The 20,425-nt window shown below is 41.4% G+C and overlaps 1 protein-coding gene and 1 long non-coding RNA gene across 4 annotated transcripts in view; one reads left to right on the top strand and one right to left on the bottom strand.

Annotated features, from left to right (window-relative positions):
• The window catches only part of LOC120919217, a 200,794-nt gene that overhangs the window by 49,372 nt on the left and 130,997 nt on the right, over positions 1-20,425 (bottom strand). The gene's annotated exons all lie outside the window — the stretch shown is intronic.
• LOC120919216 (cadherin-like protein 26) overlaps positions 1-20,425 on the top strand; it is a 106,461-nt gene that overhangs the window by 80,119 nt on the left and 5,917 nt on the right. Inside the window, exons 13-18 of the mRNA XM_040331270.1 lie at positions 4,040-4,155; positions 6,071-6,121; positions 9,499-9,546; positions 11,103-11,156; positions 11,243-11,320; positions 20,006-20,080. Of these exons, the coding sequence (XP_040187204.1) occupies positions 4,040-4,155; positions 6,071-6,121; positions 9,499-9,546; positions 11,103-11,156; positions 11,243-11,320; positions 20,006-20,080 (422 nt within the window). The remainder of the gene's footprint in view (positions 1-4,039; positions 4,156-6,070; positions 6,122-9,498; positions 9,547-11,102; positions 11,157-11,242; positions 11,321-20,005; positions 20,081-20,425) is intronic.

The following is a 20,425-nucleotide window of genomic DNA, read 5'->3' as shown; positions in this document are numbered from 1 at the left end:
GAAGAATACGTATCGGCCTAAACTGAGAAAAATAATGTTTTTTATATATTTTTGGGGGATATTTATTATAGCAAAAAGTAAAAAATATAGATTTTTTTTCAAAATTGTCGCTCTATTTTTGTTTATAGCGCAAAAAATAAAAACCGCAGAGGTGATCAAAAACCACCAAAAGAAAGCTCTATTTGTAGGAAAAAAAGGACGCCAATTTTGTTTGAGAGCCACATCGCCCGACCGTGCAAATTGTCAGTTAAAGCGACGCAGTGCCGAATCACAAAAACTGGCCTGGTCCTTTACCTGCATAATGGTCCAGGTCTTAAGTGGTTAAGGTGAGGGAAAAGGTCAGCCCAGGATAGAAAGTTTCTTACTGACAAGATCACCAGTTCAAAAATTAACGTAAGAAAGGCCCGCCTCAAAAAAATGCAGCCCCACAACCATAAGGCTGGCCATACACTGTTTGAATCTCAGCTGGCTCCGCAGGAACCAGCCGAGATTCGAACCATTAATGGGCAAGCTGAATGTACCAAGTTGATCGATTGATCGTCTTGAATATAACCAGCCTGCCAGATTAGCCTCTGATTATCGCAAAAGGCTGCCATAGCTGCTAGAGGTAATAGCGGTCTTCTCCTGGCGGGGGGGCTGCTTCCCCCACCTGCTTTTACCCCCACCAGTATGAAATGTCTTAGCAGGAGGGATTCTCCTGTCCTGTCTGTGCTGGTGGGAAAATTGTGCAAATGTCTTTCCTGTAACCCGTGGCTGCAGGAAAGAAATTCACACAGCCTTATCTCCAATATAATATATTTTGGTTCAAGTTTAGGTACACTTCAATAAAGAAAAGCAGGGCTGCACCAAAAAGGTGCAGTTCATGTTCATTTGGAAACTGCACAGAACACTAACTTGATCAGTTTAGAAAGGCCAATGTATGATTCTAAAAAGCCAATTCCCTCAATACTTCTGCCCAAACAAGGTGCAGTTCACAGGATAAATTAAAGTATAACTAAAGACATTTTTTTTCAGTTTTGAAGCGAAGAGTAATAAGAACCCCTGTCAGTTTTTATTGCTGTCTGTGCCCCTTTTAGGGAGAGTCGCCCTCTCTATTTGTCCTTTTTTTATGGTCGGCATTGAAAAAAAAAAAAAAAAAAAAAATTCCGGTTGACCTTAGAACACGAATAGAGTGGAGATCTTCCAATGGGGACATTAGCTCTGGTGACACACTAGGATCCCCTAAATTTGGAGGAATTTACTTTTACTTCCTGTTTTGGCTATGGGACAGAAAGTGAAATGAAATCTCCCCAATGGGACACTGTTGGCAAAAAACTGACAGGGGTTACTTTGCACTACAAGGGCACTTGCAAGTGCAGTCACTGTAGATCCGAGGGTGACATGCAAGGATAATAAAAAAAACACAGAATTTTTGCTTGTACATGATTGGATGATAAAATCAGCAGAGCTTCCCCTCATTTCAGATCTACCCCTCAGATTTACAACGACTGCACTTCCAAGTACACTTGCCTTTAGTTAATCAACCCCCTTGTGATGTGTTTAAATCAGGGATATGCAATTAGTGGACCTCCAGATGTTGCAAAACTACAAATCCCATCATGCCTCTGCCTCTGGGTGTCATGCTCATGGCTGTCAGAGCCTTGCTATGCCTCATGGGATTTGTAGTTCTGCAACAGCTGGAGGTCCGCTAATTGCATATCCCCGGTTTAAATTATGAATGACAGGCTAATACACTTAGCTAGCTAGATGGGAACGAACCATCCTTGTGCTATGCTGCATTGAACAAAAAAAAAAAAAAAAGGTAAAAGTGCTAAAGCAGATATTGTCACAAATGGTTTTCTACTTTTTATTACACAAGATAAAATTACTAAGAAAAAACTAGTTTCTAAATTTTTCAGTCTGCTCTACAAAATGGTAGAATGCCGCGTACACACAATCGGACATTCCGACAACAAAACCGTGGATTTTTTTCCGACAGAATGTTGGCTCAAACTTGTGTTGCATATACACGGTCACACAAATGTTGTTGGAAATTCTGAATGTCAAGAATGCGGTTACGTACAACACTACGACAGACCGAGAAAAATAAAGTTCAATGATTTCGAGCATGCGTAGGATTTTTGTGCGTCGGAATTGCATACAGACGATTGGAATTTCCGACAAGAACTTTTGTTGTCAGAAAAATTGAGAACCAGCTCTCAAACATTTGTTGTCCTAAATTCCGACAACAAATGTCCGGCATAAGTGTAACATTTTTCCTGTTACATCCGTGTTATGCATGATGCCTTAACTCAGTACTTCCACCAGAGGGCATTGTTCCACCTCTGGGAATCAGCAGAGAAAAGGCTACTCACTTTTTCTCCTGATCCAAACCACTAATCTAAAAGCACTCAGAAAGCACCCAAGTTCATCTTCTAAATATGTACAGTATTTCACAAAAGTGAGTACACCCCTTACATTTTTGTAAATATTACAATTGTAAGGCCCGTACACACGTTCAGATTTTCCGACAACTGTGCGATGGCAGGGTTTTTGTCGGATAATCCGTTTGTATGCTCCATCAGACAATTGTTGTCGGAATTTCCGACAACAAATGTGGGATAGCATGCTCTCAAATTTTGTCTGGGATGACAGCCATGCGGATCAATTTGATGCAGTGTGCGGCATATGGTCTGAGCACTGACAGGCTGACCCTGACCCTTTCAACCTCTGCAGCAATGCTGGCAGCACTCATACGTCTATTTTCCAAAGACAACCTCTGGATATGACGCTGAGCACGTGCACTCAACTTCTTTGGCTGACCATGGCAATTCCTGTTCTGAGTGGAACCTGTCCTGTTAAATCACTGTATCGTCTTGGCCACCATGCTGCAGCTTCAGGGTCTTGGCAATCTTCTTATAGCCTAGGCCGTCTTTATGTAGAGCAACAGCTCTTTTTTACAGATCCTCTGAGGCCTCGTACACACGACAGAGATTCTCGGCAGAATTCGCCGAGAAACTCGGTCAAAACCCGGATTCTGCCGAGAATCTCTGTCGTCTGTACAGTTTTGGCTCGATGGAGCCGCCGAGGAGCTCGACGAGAAAATAGAGAACATGTTCTCTATTTTCTCGTTGGCCGCGTTGTTCTATAGGAGAAGGCGGCCCGCCGAGCTCCTCGGCGGCTTCATCCCAAAACGAGACGAGGAACTCGACGTGCCAAGCACGTCGAGTTCCTCTGTCGTGTGTACGGGGCCTCAGAGTTCTTTGCCATGAGGTGCCATGGTGAATTTTCAGTGACCAGTATGAGAGCGATAATACCAAATGTATCACCTGCTCCCCATTCACACGACAACGGGGATGGAAAATAGCTAATTGGGCACAATTTGGACATTTTCACTTAGGGTGTACTTACTTTTGTTGTCACCAGCGGTTCAGACATTAATGGCTGTGTGTTGATTTATTTTGAAGGGACAGCAAATTTACACTGTTATACAAGCTGTACACTCACTACTTTACATTGTAGCAAAGTGTCATTTTTTCAGTGTTGTCACACTAAAAGATATAATAAAATTCCAAAAATATGAGGGGTTTACTCACTTTTGTGAGATATTGTATATCAATGTCTGTGCAAATAAGAATTGGACACAAGTCTTGTAAAGATCCAAAGAGTTTGATTCAAAAAGGGATTAATATGCCATAAACACAATCAATGACCACAAAAAAACACATTCTAACTTGCGTAGACATTGGTATTCGTATTTATTTGATGAACTCAGGTGCTTCCCAAGCACTTTTGGATTATGGTATAGGTTTCTCCACCACTCCAGGTGGTCTTGCCAACAACAGCTGCAAATTTACAGCACACTGTGGGGGCATCATCATTGTTTACACCTTGTAGACTGGACTTCCTGTGACAGGGCATTTTTTGGTTTTAGGACACTTCCCTTTCTGCAGTAACTCCTCGGCCTACTCCTGTTGCCCCTCTTTTCTTGTGCCAATAACCCCTGGTTATGTGTCTCCAGGAAGTACTCATGTCTTTTTTTATTTGTTTTTTGCTTTAGTGCTTTGTTTCCTGCTGTGCAAAATACAATTTGCTAAAGTCATGATCCCAGTTGAAAATGAGCCTCTGAATTCAATCATGGTGTACAATGAAGAAGGAGGAAACAAGGACTGTGAGGTATGATACCGTTATTTTCTATATTCTGCAATGACTGTGCAGCTACTCACAGACCTGAAATTATGCTATTAACTACTATTTTTGCTAGAAAATTACTTAGAACCCCCAAACATTATATACATTTTTTCTAACACCCTAGAGAATAAAATGACTGTCGTACTTTCACACCGTATTTGCGCAGCGGTCTTACAAGCACACTTTTTTGGGAAAAAATACACTTTTTGAAATTAAAAAATAAGACAACAGTAAAGTAAGCCCAATTTTTGTTTAAATTGTGAAAGATAACTTTTACCTTTACAAATCTCCATAGGCGACGTTTAGAAATTTCTACAGGCTACCAGCTTTGAGTTACAGAGGAGGTCTAGAACAAGAATTATTGCTGTCACTCTAGCGCTCGCGGCGATACCTCACATGTGTGGTTTGAACTTTGTTTTCATATGCGGGTGCTACTCACATATGCGTTTACTTCTACAGGGTGCTTTAACTGCTTGCCGACCAGCCACCGGCGGCAGGTCGGCTCGGCTGGGCGAAAGCACGTAGCTATACGTCATCTCGCCGAGCAGCCAATAGGGGCGCGCGCAGCTCCCGGTCCTGTCAGGGGAGAAATGCCTGACCGTCTGTTCATACATTGTATGAACAGTGATTAGTCATTTCCCCTAGTGAATCCACCCCCCTACAGTTAGAACACACCCAGGGAACATACTTAACCCCTTCCCCGCCCCCTAGTGTTAACCCCTTCCCTGCCAGTGGCATTTTTATAGTAATCAATGCATTTTTATAGCACTGATCGCTATAAAAATGGCAATCGTCCCAAAAATGTGTCAAAAGTGTCCGCCATAATGTCGCAGTACCGACATTACTAGTAAAAAAAAAAAATATTAATAACAATTCCATAAAACTACCCCCTATTTTGTAAACGCTATAACTTTTGCGCAAACCAATCAATAAACGCTTATTGCGTTTTTTTTTTACGGAAAATATGTAGAAGAATACGTATCGGCCTAAACTGAGGAAAACTGCGCTATATAAATCCTGTATAATAATAAATAATAATAAGTATAATGACGGCGGCGGTCCGCAAGTGGTTAAACTGTTTCTAAACCCACAACAGTAACATCAATCTGTATATGAAGGGGTTAATCCTGTGCATTGTGTATAAAGGCCATTTGATCCTGTCTCTCTGATCCTCCACTGCTTTAAATGACTCCAACCCATCTACTGGTAGAACAGAGCATTAGGATTCAGGCTGCACATGCTCAGATTCGTGTGTAATTGCATGGTCGTGCGACGCTGTACCCAAACAAAATGTATGTCTATTGTTCCCACAAGAGCTTTCTTTTGGTGGTATTTGATCACTTCTGTAAAAAATAAAAAAAATAAAAAAATTCAAGCGTTGCCTATGGAGATTTTTAAATACCGAAGTTTGGCGCCATTTCATGAGTGTGCGCAATTTTAAAGCTTGTAATGTGAGGTATTTATTTACTCGGCGTAGCATCATCTGTCACTTTATGCAAACAAATTGGGCTAACTTTACTGTTTTCTTTATTCATGAAAGTGTTTTTTTTTTTTCAAATAAATACCATGAGACATTAAAAGTTGCAATGAGTGCCATTTTCTTCCCTACAGTCTCTGCTAAAAGAATGTTTGGGGGGTTCTAAATAATTTTCTAGCAAAAAAATTATGATTTTTTACATGTAGGAGAGAAGTGCTGGAATTTGCGTGGCATGGATATGGTCAATACCACTTTAACATAAAATGTGCCAAAAGATCCACTTAGCTACATTTTAATAATACTACATTCTCTTCTGGGGCTACACACAGCAGTACTTTTCAATGTCACTATTACATACGTGGCAAATGTTACTGTGCAGTTGAAACTGATGGAAACATGTTATGTCTGCTCTTTTTACTTTAGGCTTCCGCCATCATTCCTGACATAGGAAACATGGCTGACTTTGCAAGCAAGGTAACAAATTAAATTGTTTTGTTTTCATTTGATTATCTGGTTTAATTTATTATGTAAAAATGTAAGACAAAACATTTATCTAGAAGAAATAAATATATGAATTACTACAATATTCTCAAAACAGAGCCTTAGATTGTCAGTCCTCCCAGAAGTGATATTTCGTTATAGATGACGTTTAGTGGGAGGAGTCAGCCATTGGTGTATTTAAGACGAATGCCGCGTACACACCATCAGTTTATGTGATGAAAAAAAACGACGTTTTGAAAAACGTCAATTAAAATGACCGTGTGTGGGGGAAAACGTTGTTTTATGTGTTGTGAAAAATGACAAAAAAAAATTGAAGCATGCTTCAATTTTTTGTGTCGTTTTTCAAAACGTCATTTTTGTGTCAATTAAAATGATAGAGTGTGGGAAAAACGACATTTAAAACGACGTTTTTAAACCTGCGCATTCTCAGAAGCAAGTTATGAAGCTAGCTTCAATGGAAAAGAGTGCTAAACGTAACCGCGCTTTGCTAGAGCATTTTGAAAAAACGATGGTGTGTAGGCAACATCGTTTTTGAAAAATAAGTTTCAAAAACGTTGTTTTATTTCACGATTTAAAACGTTGTTTTTTTTCATCACATAAAGTGATGGTGTGTACGCGGCATTATAAGAAGCCAATAGTGCCATCATTGCTACATCTGTTCCTGTCCACCTAGGATGTCCTCAACCACCATACCACATTCCACCGTGTTGCATCTCCCATGCATTATGCATTCTTGCATTCATTTGCTACCTTTGCTGAAAATACTAGATGTCTGGCTGACTCTAGCTTCAGTATGTTCTAAGTCACTGGCAGATTTAAGTATACAGTTAGTGAACTGCTATGACATTCTGATCAGTGACTCAGAACATATAGAAAATTAACCCTAATACAATTGTAAGATGGTGCAAAAAAAAAAAAAAAAGTGGAGTTAGCCCATTTTTTCAAATACAATTCAGTCCTGTGCTTTGCCATGCGCTGCAGTATGCTACAATCCAGGTGCATTGCCTTAGTGCACTCAAAGTGAATGGCAGCTTCTCTGTACAAGTATGAGAACCTAAAACTAACCTCAAATTCTGCCATGATTTTTTATCCTAATTTATGAAGCATATTTGATTCATGTTTCAATAACAAGCAATCTCTATGCTGGAGTAAGAGAGGAGACTGTTCTGTATACATCATCATAAGAGAAGAGCAGGCCAACTTAGGAATTATTTTCTGTTTCTAGACTAAAAAGATAAAATGCTCATAAGGTTTCATCTACAAAAGATTACATGAATACAGTCAGAAGTCATGACATTTCAGATGTTAGGTAGAGTGATGGTAATTTATATATCAATTTTTTTCTTATTTAACTTTGATCCTATTCAACTTAAACGTCAGCTCTTTTATTTCATCTTTCAACCTTTTATCCTCCTTAAAGGATTTCTCCTCCTAGCAGTGGAATACACTTGTTTCAGCAAAGCCTTTTCTTTAAAATTAGTTTAAAGGGTTAGTTCACCTTTACCAAAAAACTGCCTATGCAGATAAGGGGCATCTGCGGATAAAAACACAATGCAGCTTTGATCAAAGTTGAATAATGCCCTTGCTACATGTGTAGGCCATTTTCATACCTCATCAAAGCCTGAGGCCTCGTACACATGACCGAGGAACTCGGCGGGCGAAACACATGGTTTTCCTCGTCGAGTTCTTGTTAGGCTTGTCGAGGAACTCGACGAACCAATTTTCTCCATTCCCGTCGAGGAAAAAGAGAACATGCTCTCTTTTTGGCTCGTCGAGTTCCTCGACAGTTTCCTCGCTGAAAAATGTACACACGACCGGTTTCCTCTGCAAAAAAAAAATCTCCCACCAAGTTTCTTGATGGATTCTGCCGAGGAAACCGGTCGTGTGTACGAGGCCTCACTTAAAAACTCCCAGGAGGTTGCTAAAGCCAGGCAAACATGGGTCAAATTCCAAAAAAAATCTTCCGAAATTCAAAACTAATAATATCCGTTCCAATTTCACACCATTAGTGGGCCAAAGCAATGGTTGATTTGTGTGCAGTCATTGAATTTGAGTGATCAGCCATGTTGGAAATGTCATGAATTTTTTTTTTGAAAAAATATCAAAGATCCTGCAAGAAATATAAATTGGAAAATAAATGCACGTGAGCTGTCACCTGAAAGAAAAAGAAGGTTTCTGACCATAAACTGTATTTTCTGTAGCAACATGAGGGGAAGTTTAAGGCTTGGTTGGTTGAATGCAATGGTGTCACTATCGCATTACAAAATGCAGAAAAGTTCTGATTTTCTAACAACAAATGATTCCATATATGGTCTGCATAAGCGAGGCCCAGTCATTACTGCTCATCTCCGTCATCACAGGAGTCAGCTCTTTCTCCAATTCAAACCTATGCAGTAGCTTTATAAAAAAAAAAAAGCTACTCAGCGGCGGTTAATGATGGGATGTGGGGTTCCAGCACCCTGCACCTCTGGTCCCCTTTACATTACACAGCACCCTGCACCTCTGGACCCCTTTACATTACACAGCACCGCACCTCTGGACCCTTTTACATTACACAGCACCCTGCACCTTTGGGCCCTTTACAATACACAACACCCTGCACCTCTGGACCCCATTACATTACACAGCACCCTGCACCTCTGGTCAGTGTTAGCCAGGAAAACATGACCAAGGTAGGAGCCTGCATCCTCAAGAGGAACAATCCCATGTCTTTGCTAATTGGGAAGCACAGAGACAATTTTACCACTGAACAAGTGAAGGACCCCACCCTATTAATGGTGTGGGAGAACCCCCTATCCTTGTATGGCCCGCCCAGACCTCAGTCAGTGAGGATTAGCAAATACAGCAGCTCACCACTCGCTACTGTAATGTCACCGCTCACTGTTGTGCACTTTGTTGGCAGAGGAGGTTTCAGTACTCCCTTTCTCTTCTGGGCTTTGCAGTAGATGTCATCTCTCTGGCTCTGGCAGGGGAAGTAGTGGAAGACCTACAGAAGTAAGCAGTGAGATACTAAATTATGTGTGGGTCTGTACTGACAGAGGTCCAGGAGAAGAACCATTTTTACAAGTGCTACAGCTGATCTTAGGCAAATTGTGGAGGCTATACACTCATGCACTCCTTTAGCATCACCACCAGCTAGGTTGTAGTTGACGATTTTCTTTTTAGTCTAGGTAGTTCCACATGTGTGATGTTATCTCAGGATTGCTTGTGTAAAATACACTTCACGGTTTAAATCATGTGATCCCTCTTATTGCAGAAGATAGTGAACTATGTTTCTTTGTAGTAAAATTCTACTTATGGCTTATTTCACACTAAAGATGCATCCTATTTTTTTTTTTTTTAATTGATAGGAGGAAATAGACAGCAATTTTCACAGATCCAGCACCAGGAGGGCCTCGGTAAGGAAGTTTCCAGTTTCGAAGGTTCTGCATTTTGGAAGGGGTGGGGGGTGATGCTTATTTGAACTCCGGATGTGAGCAGTTTCACAATTTTCAATGAAAACAACAAATCAGCAAACCTGTGAATTATCTGTAAGACTGTAACAAAGGCAGTAAGAATAAATTTACATACTCATAAGTAAAAGGTAGAAATAGACACTGGTAACAGCTGACTAATTAGAAAGGATAACAGTTGGCATATTTTCTTATTCTAAGCAGATCAGCAAGCTAAAACTTTTTTTAGCCAGGTACCCAAGGGAAGGAGAAAAAGGAAGGAGGGTTTTGTTAAGACATCTTAGTGCCGAAAGGCAAAGGGGGGGGGGATACAAAATGGGGTAACAGCAGTGACAAGGTAAAAATAAACAAATTGTCAGTTCTGCAAATCCTTGTACAGGCAATAGCCAATAACCTAGAATAGATCATGACATGAATTATGACAAAAAGCTGCTAGATTAAAATGTCTAGCAAAAAAAAAAAAGAAAAAGATCTGTCACTTTCAAAATATATTACATTAGATCAATCCAAAACAAATTGAATCAAATCTTTTCCTTGTCAAAAATAGCTGTACGTCTATGCAAAGGAAACATGCAGCCTGGTTAACTCATCATCAGTCCCAATAAAGGACTAATATATCACAAAAAAGGTATGTAGGAAAAGGATGCACAAAATAAAATAATTCAGAATCTAGCTAGCAAAGACAACCTGTTAAAAGTGATTCAGGGTTACAAAAAAAACATAAAAGTCCTAGTAATACGTGTTTGTGAAAAGTGCACGCTGTTCTATTCTGTCATATGTCGTTTGGTTGGAGAATCTATACGGACAGTCATACCAAAGAGATTGCTCCAAATTCAGTCATTCATGCAAATATTATAAAATGAAAAAAGGTGTACAAAATTACTGATTAACAAATCCCCTGTATCTGATGAATTTCAAATAACTATAATCCAAATAAATATCAGTATCCCTAAATTATTATTTTTTAAACTAGCAGCTACAGAGTGCCTATATGAAGGATTACAAATCAGTCCACCACAAATGGGCAGGTTTGCCTTTAGTGTAATGGCTTGACCACACTTCCTTAGTGTTTCTGCTCCAAGCCTGCAGCTAATTTTCTGTACTCACTTATTTACACATGACATTAGAACAGTCATTACACAGAACAATGAACCACCTGTCACCAAGTAGCTTACATTGACGGGTATGTTTCAGGATCGTGTATGAAAGCTGTAGCATAAACACAGGCAGAATATTCAAATCCCATATAGGATTTTGCCCTTGGTTGCAACCAAACCTAGGACCCATAGTACTGTAATGCAACATTCATTTGGTCAACCACAATGGTGAAAAGTTTACTTCAAATGTTGTCAAAAAAAGAAACTAAACGAAAATATGATAAATTTTCACCTTGATAAAATATATAGGTTAAGAACTATTAGGTTGTTAAGCAAAACACATGTAGGCATCCATAGGTAATGAATAAAATATCTAAAACCATATTTGTTCATATTGCGTTGCAGGCACCTGCACCAGGGCACAATAAAGTTAGAGTTGCACGCTCAAACAGTATACAGGTATGTAAATCCATTGGCAATGTATGTAGTGCTGTCTTACGTTTTGATATAGAACATGTAGCTCAATCAAACCTCTGTACTCCTAGGTGCAAAGCAATGGCCATGCCGGAAACCAAATAGTAGCAGGGACGGCCTTTGATCGAGCTAACAGACGACGACATTCGGTAAGCCACAGTCAAAATAAGAATTTCCCCTGCATCTGTGTTCTGGATGTCATTTTCATGAACAATACATTTCTGGCTACCTGGGCGTTCCCAGCAGCCACATATATTAATCTCCTGAAGATCAACATTGCATTTTGTTTCTTATGCAAATTGTCATGTAAAAAGCAAAAATTTTAATTTATAATAAAATAAAATGTTAACATGGACAGAAAGCTCTATGTGTGGAAGAAAAACAAAATAAATCAGATCTGAAACAAAAAGGAACTATACAAATGAGCATTCTATCTGCCCTAATGCAAGTTGCTTTAAGAAAGAAATTAATGAGCCTCAATGCATAAAAACATGTACCGAAACTATTATCTTTGAGACACAGTAGTGGGCAATGCACACGTGCTGTAATACTGCATTGGTGTGCCATTCAAAATGTACAGCACGGCACAGTTTAAAAATAAATAAAAAATAAAGTTGTGTAGCACAACTAGGTATGCGCTAGGATTAGCCAACTTTGGTTTGATTCACTGTATTCAGTGGAGCTGCAGTTTGTTAGACCAAACCTACATGTAATCATCTTGTTGATTGTTCTGGTCTGTTCGGCATTTCAATGGCTGCAGAATCGACTGCTTTACCCTGGCTGGTCCAGAAAGATCTGGAAGTTAGTGGGCAGGAAGAGTCTCGGCAGCTAAATATTCATACAGCCCTGGCCAATCCCTGAGAGGGTGGCCCAGATGGTGACTGCGAGTCTGTATAAATACTCTCAGGCAGAGCAGCTAGGTTTTTTTTTACGCTCCCCCAGAAGGAGATCACAGCTTATGGGGGGGGGGCATTTATGAGTACAGACTGGTGAGAGATCCTAGAGACTGTGGACTGAGGCAATCACTCATGTGCTAGAGTCAGTGGGTTAAAAAAAAGAGACTTTGGGGGTAATTTATGCAAATCCAAGTTTGAAATTGCACTGAAAGAGCACTTGGAAGTGCAGTCGCTGTAGATCTGAAGGGGGACATGCAAGGAAAAAAAAAAAACAGCATTTTAGCTTGCACATGATTGGATGATAAAATCAGCAGAGCTTCCCCTCATTTTAGATCTACCTCTCAGATTTACAGCGACTGCACTTCCAAATGCACTTTCAGTGCAATTTCAAGTGTGCTTTGCACTGCAAAGTGGATATGCCTTTCATAAATAACCCCCTTTGTGTCTTGAAGAGTTTGATTAACTGTTTAATTCCTAGTGAAATGACTTTGCGCGGACTGTCTAGAAAGAGGAAGATACATTTCCTCAAGTGGCTATTTCAAAGCCCAGTTCGCCCTTTACTTCTACAAGAGCTTGGCTCATAGTTCTGTGAGAGAAAGTTCAGTGTCCTCAAATTGGTGCTAAGGGTTACTGGAGTATCCTACCATTACCTATCCAAGTTCTACAATAAAGCATACCCCTAGACTGGTGAATGAGCCTGAAGAGTGATTGAACAGTGTGTTGTGCTATAAGGAAACTACTGGGAAAAAGATCTGGGCAAAACTACTAAGCAGCTCCTACAAGGAAAGCACTACAGTTGTAATATATTATATCTTGCCACCCTTCCCCCTCACTGTAAGGTTTAAAAGCTTGTTTATTCTAGGGCAGGGCTACCCAAACTTTTCGATATGGGGGCCACAAGTGTGATATTACTCTTTTTTTTTTTTTTTTTTTTTTTACTACCACCTCAGCTTTTACCAAATCTTTGAGACCGGCTCATGGTTTGATGCGTCTTACGTCTCGTTTTGTGGTTTGCATCATGTGTGGTATATTTACTATGCTCCTTGTGTTTTTTTTTTTTTTTTTTTTTTTTTTTTTTTTTTTTTTTTTTTTTTTTAATAAATATAGGCCAACACTATAATAATGATGGTAATGGATTGTAACAATAGCTTACCATTATGGCTCTATATTGATTTACACCCCCCCGCCCCCCCTCTTGGCTCCCCGGAATCTCCTAACTTTTCCTTCGCAAGCTAAAACACTCTCCAACGTTCATTGATCATGAATCATATGTGACTCACTCTAGGGAAGGACTCTAGCCTAGGAAATGTTTATAATTTCCATGTTGCCGACATATGGCTTGTTAGTAGCATACCCTAACTCTTTCTGCATAACTCCATGTTTTTTTATACTCCCGCCATTTTTCCCATTTTTCCCCGTGTCCACCGCTCGTCTCCAGGTGCCTATCCTTTAACTCTTCCAGCCTGTACGTTTCCTCCACTTCATCTATCCAGTTCCAAACGTGTGGACTTTCCATCTCCTGCCACTTTTTGGGTATAAGTTTCTTTGCGGCGTTTAGGAGATGAGGAATCAAAGACTGCTTATATTTTTTTTTCCCCTCTTGGCTACAATGAAAGAGCACGACCCAGGGGTCTTTCTTTAATTCTTTGCCCGTAATAACTTTAATTTGACTCAAAATTATGTCCCAGTAAGTTTGTATTTTTGGGCATGACCACCAAAGGTGGGCCATCGTGCCTCTTTCAGAGCAGCCCCGCCAACACTCTGCGGTCTGATCTGCTTTATATTTATTTACTTTATCTGGTGTAATATACCACCCTGAGATACACTTGTAGTTTGTTTCAGCGGTTCGTACGTCAATTGCGGATGAATGGGTAAGATGCATAATCCTTTTATGACTGTTTGTCCCTCTTGTGGTTCCTAATTCTCTTTCCCATTTACCTATGAAGGGTGCTTCGTTCCGTGAACCTATCTTTACCAATAATCCATATAATTTAGTGATAGTGCCCTTTGTATTCTTAGATTTACAAATCTTCTCGAGTGGAGTTAGCTCCGCCTCTGTCCGTAGTGGACGGGGGAGGTGCCTCACAAAGTGATGCAATTGGGAGTAATGCCACCTATCCAAGTTCCAAAAATCCGTTTTGGATCTCAGATCTTCATAGGTCATTATCTCTCCCTCTTTAATAATATCCCCTAAATATACCGTGTCTACCTTAATCCAATTCCCTCCAATTTTGTTTTCCCCTGGTGCAAAATAAGGATTTTCTTTGAGGTTCATTAATGGGGAATTAAATTTACCCTCTATTTGTGTCAGGGTCTTGTCCCACATTCTTAAAGTGTCCCGTGTTAAATCATGTGTTTTGTGGTCTAGTACTCTGTGTTGTGCAGGAATCCAAATAATATTGTTCAAATGTTTACTAGTTAGTGCTTTCTCAATTTGCACCCACCTTTTGTCCTTCCTATCCCGTGCCCATTCTACCGCACGCGCTAAAACCGCCGCCTTATAATAACTTTTAATATCCGGAACTGCCAGACCGCCGAATGGCTTACCCTGTTTTAGGATAGAGAGGGATATTCTATGCTTCTTATTTTTCCAAACATAGTTTAGTAACAAGGAATTAAGAATTCTCAAAAATTGCTGAGGGAGTGCTATTGGGAGTAATAAAAATTTATAAAGAATTTTTGGGACTACAACCATCTTTAGCATATTAATGCGTCCGATCCATGAAATGGGTTTGTTAATCGTTCTTTTTAATTCGCTCTTGATCTCGTTTAATAAGGGAATATAATTTATTTTATACATCTTCTGGGTTGTATTGGCCAGTTTGACTCCTAGATACTTTAATTCTTTAGTCCAGGGGAACACACAGATCTCCTTGACCCGACCCACCTCCTTTTTGTTTAAATTAATGTTCAGAATTTCAGATTTAGTTTCGTTAATTTTAAAATTAGAGATGGCACCATATTGTTGCAACACTTTGGAGAGCTTTGGGATAGATTTGGCCGGATTGGTTAGATAGAACAAAATATCATCGGCAAACGCCGATAATTTATGTTCCTCCCCTTCTACTCTGACTCCATTAATGTCGGGGTCGTTACGAATGGTAGATAACAGAGGCTCTAAAGAAAGAATAAAAAGAAGGGGGGACAGGGGGCATCCCTGCCTTGTCCCATTTTTCATCTCGAAGGGGTCCGATAGTATCCCATTGATTTTTATTTTTGCTGAAGGGTGATGGTAGAGTGTTGTAATCCAGCGAGACATCCTTTTTCCTATTCCCATAGCATTGAGAGTCTCCATCATGAGCCCCCAGTCTACCCTGTCAAAAGCTTTTTCAGCATCAACTGACAGGAATAGACCTGGGGGCCCATTCTGCCTTATGGTCTGAAGCAGGAGGATAGCCCTGAGACTGTTGTCTTTGCCCTCTCTGTTGGGCACAAATCCTACCTGGTCGGGGTGTATCAAAACGTGCATAGCCCCTTTTAATCGCCCCGCCAGAATCTTGGCAAAGAGCTTAGTGTCTGTATTTAACAGTGAGATAGGTCTGTACGCCGAACAGAGAGAGCTATCTTTCCCTTCCTTTAAAATTATTGCAACGGTGGCCTCAGTAGCTTCCCTGCTGATTTCAAATTCAGACCCTAGCCCGTTGAAGTATTTGCACATCTTTGGGATCAAAATGTTGCTGAATCTCTTATAGTACTGGGGGGTAAACCCATCTGGCCCCGGGCTTTTACCCCCCGCGGTGGAATTTAGAGCTTCTTTTATTTCTTCTTCAGTTATGGGGCGGTCCATATTAAAACTTTCCATCTCCTCTAAACTAGGAAGTCCTGCCCTGTCTAGAAATTCTCGGGTCTTCACCTCCCTTTCCCCTGCCTGCCACCCTGGATTTTTTAGAGTATAAAGTTCCTCGTAGTAATTTTTAAAAGTATCCGCTATTTCTCTATTTGCGTAAACCAAGTTCCCGTCTTTCCTTTTTATTTTATCGATATAGTTTCTAGCTTTCTTTTTTTGAGCCATTTTAGCTAGTTGCTTGCTTGGTTTATTACCCCATACGTATCTCTCTTTAGAGATACAGTTAAGTTTATTTCTCGCTTCCTGTTCCATGGTCTCCTTGAGGGCGTCTCTCTTTATTGTTAGGTTAAGATATGTTTCTTTTGATCCCTGCGCTTTATGTTCGCGTTCTAAGGTCTCTATCTCTTTAATCAGGGTGTTTGCTTTACTTTTCAACTCTTTTTTTTTTTTTACACCCTCCGCAATTAAGATTCCTCTGATGTAGGCTTTGTGTGTCTCCCAAAGGGTTGCGCTGGTTATCCCTTCTGTATCGTTAATGAGGAAGAATTGTTTTAATTCCTCCTCCACCCTGCTTGCCCCGCCTTCATCGCGTATCAGGCTATCATCCAGGCGCCACACCGGCCTCTGTCTCTTTTGTATGGACAGTTTAATTTTCATAGAAATTGGAGCGTGATCTGACACCGTCATTATTCCTATGTCCGTTTCCGTTATAGAGTCCAGAAGCCTGTGGTCCGCCAAGATGTAGTCGATTCTGGAGTACGTTCCGTGGGGGGGGGAGTAAAACGTGTAGTCATGTTCCTTGGGATGAAAAATCCGCCAGGCATCGACTAATTGGTGGTCATGAATCTTTTGTTTAATTCTTTGTAGAAGCCCATTTTTTGTCACCCTCCCACGGAACGTACTATCCTCTTTCGGGTCCAGGACAAAATTAAAGTCCCCCATCAGGATCGTATAACCCTCGGCGAAGTCTTTTAACTTTCCCAGAATTTTCCCTAAATATTGGGTTTGATGTACATTTGGGGCGTAGATATTTGCTAAGGTATAGACAATGTTGTCAATCCTTACCCTAAGGAATATAAATCTCCCTTCTGGGTCTGTCTTCCTTGCCTCTAGGGTAAATCCAAACCCCCTTGAGAACCCAATTGCCACGCCCCTAGCGCGTTTCGAGATGGAATCCCCATAAAACCAAGTGGGATATGCGGGTGAAAAAAGTTTAATATTCGCCTCTATGGTTAAGTGAGATTCCTGAATAAACACGACTTCCGCTTTAAGTTGTTCGATCTCTGCGAGGACCTTGAGTCTTTTAACGGCTGAATTCAAACCCTTAACATTGTATGATAAAAATTTTACTTCAGTCATTATTCTATGGCTGGATCATTTCTTAATGAACTGTCCATGAGATTCCATGGGAGCCAAGTTCCCTTTTCCCTTCCCCATCCCCCACCCTCCTCCATCCCTCCCCCCCCCTCCCGCGTCTCCCCCCCCAAAAACACCCACGTCCCCCCCCCCACCTAGGCCTATCCATCGCCTCTGAACCGTAGGGATCCTCGATCTCCCCTACCCGTCGGTTCTCATGGATGAGGTAGGCCTCCAACCGTCCCGCCCTCCCATTTTCCCCCCGAGATATTCTCCTGGGGGTTGATCTTACATGGGTAGGGTACGGACCTAGCCTCCTTGCTCCCCTTCTCGATCCCCCCCCTCCCTCCCCCTTACCCCCCTGTCCCCCTTGATCATCCTAGCTCAACCCTCGTTAAACCGCTTGAGGAGGCTATCTGTATCAAAAATGAACTATTCATCCCAACCTGGGATCTCCAAAACCGGCATGTCCAGTTTGCGACAGAACCCTACCAAGTCCTCGGGGAATATCAACTTTGCCGAGGTCCCCTCTTTGCGGCCAATCAGACATGCCGGGAAACCCCATTGATACTTAATATTAAGCTGGCGCATTTGTTCCAGGAGGGGTTTGAGGGACCTTCTCCTGGCCAGAGTCTCCCAGGCCAAGTCCGTGAAAATCTGAATATCAGTCCCGTCATAGTGTAGGGGGGCCTTTCTCCTGAGTTTTGTCCAGATCTCATCTTTGTCCTCAAAATATCTGAACCTCACAATAATGTCCCTGGGCCAACTACCTTCTCCCTCTCTCATCTTTCCAACACGATGTACACGTTCCATTTTGAGGGGGCCCTCCGCGCCATTGTCTAAGAGGGGGAGGAATAGGTCGTTAAGAATTTTCCTCAGGTCTTCCCCTTTCTCCTCCTTTATAGATCGCACCCTTAAATTTTGTCTTCTGTTACGGTTCTCTTGGTCCTCAAGTCGGTATTGTAACCACCTCTGGTTTTGTTTCATCGTCTGATGTTGAATTTTTAGGTCGGTTAATTCTAAGTCCTGTTTTTCCATTTTTTTTTCCGCTTCCTCAACCCGTTCCAACATATGGTATAAGTCCTTTCTTAATGCACTAATTTCTTCTCTTATCGCAGTTTCCACTCTCCTTAACATCCCATCCATTTCCCCCCTTGTGGGGATATGAGTGTCCAGTCTGGAGTCGACCATTTGACTAACCTCATGTTCACTTTCTATTGAGGTGTCCGTGATTGGGGTAGCTGCCCCCCCTACACCCTTTTTAGTTGTGCTAGTTTTTTCTGTTTTTTTTGACAGGCCTGGGCTCTTAGAACTCCCCTCAGATGTCATGTAGTGTCTGATCGTACTGGTGGGGGGGTTATCTTTGGGGATTTTAGGGGCGGCCCCCCTTGTAGATTTATTCATGTTATATTTCTTTGTCCCTCTGATACGTTTCCCCAGTTTGGACAGCAGATGGTTGCCTCCCCGCCTCCCCCCCTTTTTTTTTTTTTTTTTTTTTTGCAGTGGTTTTTATTTATTTGGGAAGGGAGGGTAATCCGAACAGCCTTAACCTCACTTTCTGAGGATTTTGTACTGGTGTTCTAGGGGATCACGGGGTCGTCTCCCAGCTATGGGCAAGGGAGGTCCCCCACGCACTATTTTGGGGATGTTTTACCCCCCACTAAGCCAATATGACAAACCAGACAATACTCATACAGTGGACCCACGGTCAAATAGTGGGGGTGGGAAGGAGAAACAGAAAGCTGACAAAAATGAATAGGTGAATAAATGGCTCCAATATTTCCGCCCGTGCTTCAGGTCCTACCCGCTGTGATTTGACGGTATTTGGAGCCGAGGGGGATACAATGTCTCTCGGCAGCCGGGGTCCTTTCAACCGCACCCCCTTACCAATAACCTCAGTATTTATGGGGTATTTTTGAGATACAAATTGATCGTCCGTGAATATTTAATTCATTTAAAGCATTCAGAAACAGACTGTATGATGGTTACGGGTTATGTCTTAATGTATCTTGATGGAGACTAAACAGCTAGATGTCATATGGTGCTTAAAACAGTATTGCGCAGGTTGATTCAAACTATTACCATGGCTAATTTCTCTGGCAAAATAGCATGTATTGCATATTGAATGAGCCTTACAGTGCAGTGGTATGCTTGACCATTTTACCACATCACTCTTCTGTCCAGGTACAATCCTGGGTCCAACACACAGATCTACCTCCCCAGTCCCACATCATCTCCATAGGAAAGGAACAAACAGAGGGCTGACATTACCTGGTAGGCGATTTTTTTTTTTTTTTTCCCTTACACAACTTGGAGATTTAAAATAGTAGATATCACGGCAGGCAGAGGGGGTGGAGGGCGGCTGCTATGTTAACCAGCCGATGGAGGCGTCCATGCCTTCCTCTGCACTGTACCGTGCCTACCTTCTCCTCGGGGGGGGCAGTGGATTGGGGGAGGCTGGGTTCCTGGAGAGCAGCGTGGAGCAGCGTGTCAGGTGTCCGGCGTACTCAGTCTCTAGCAGCTCCGCAGACTCCCGCTCTGCATCGTAGCTGCTGCCGCTGAGACGCCGTCGGATCTTCCTCCTTCCGTCTCCTCCTCTCGGCTCAGGCCCGTAGCATGGGGAAGCCCTCCCTCAGACGTGCGTGCTTCACGTGCACCACGTCATCCCTCGTGATATTACTCTTTTAATAGTAGTTTTTGTAATGAAATAATGAATGTATATTTCTAATTATGAGGCTTTATAGTTATCTATATTCTAAAGCAGTCCATTCAATAATTTATGTTTTATTTTTCAGAGCTATCACAGGGAAAACTATCACAGGCAGAGAAGATATGGCCACGTCAATCGCAACCATTCCTTAAGGCATACCGTAAGTTAAACCCCCCCCCCCCCCCCCCCCCCCCCCACACACACACACACTCTATAGTGATCATATGTATATTGAAATGTTGCTCACACAATGGGGAAGATTTACTAAAACTTTAGCACACAATCTGGTACAGCTGTGCATGGTAGCCAATCAGCTTCGAACTTCAGCTTTTTAAATTAACCTTTCATAATAAAACCTGAAAGCTGTGCAGTGCTACACCAGATTTTCAAACTTCAGTTTCAGTTAGTCTCTCCCAATATGTAATATGTAATCTCCTATTCAAAGCATATTTTAATAGTGTTTAGAGTAAATTATGTATAGTATACTGTTAAACTTATGTAGGAG

Source organism: Rana temporaria, chromosome 12 (assembly GCF_905171775.1).
Source record: "Rana temporaria chromosome 12, aRanTem1.1, whole genome shotgun sequence".
NCBI classification, from domain to species: domain Eukaryota; kingdom Metazoa; phylum Chordata; class Amphibia; order Anura; family Ranidae; genus Rana; species Rana temporaria.
This window is presented reverse-complemented; position numbering and strand designations above follow the sequence as displayed.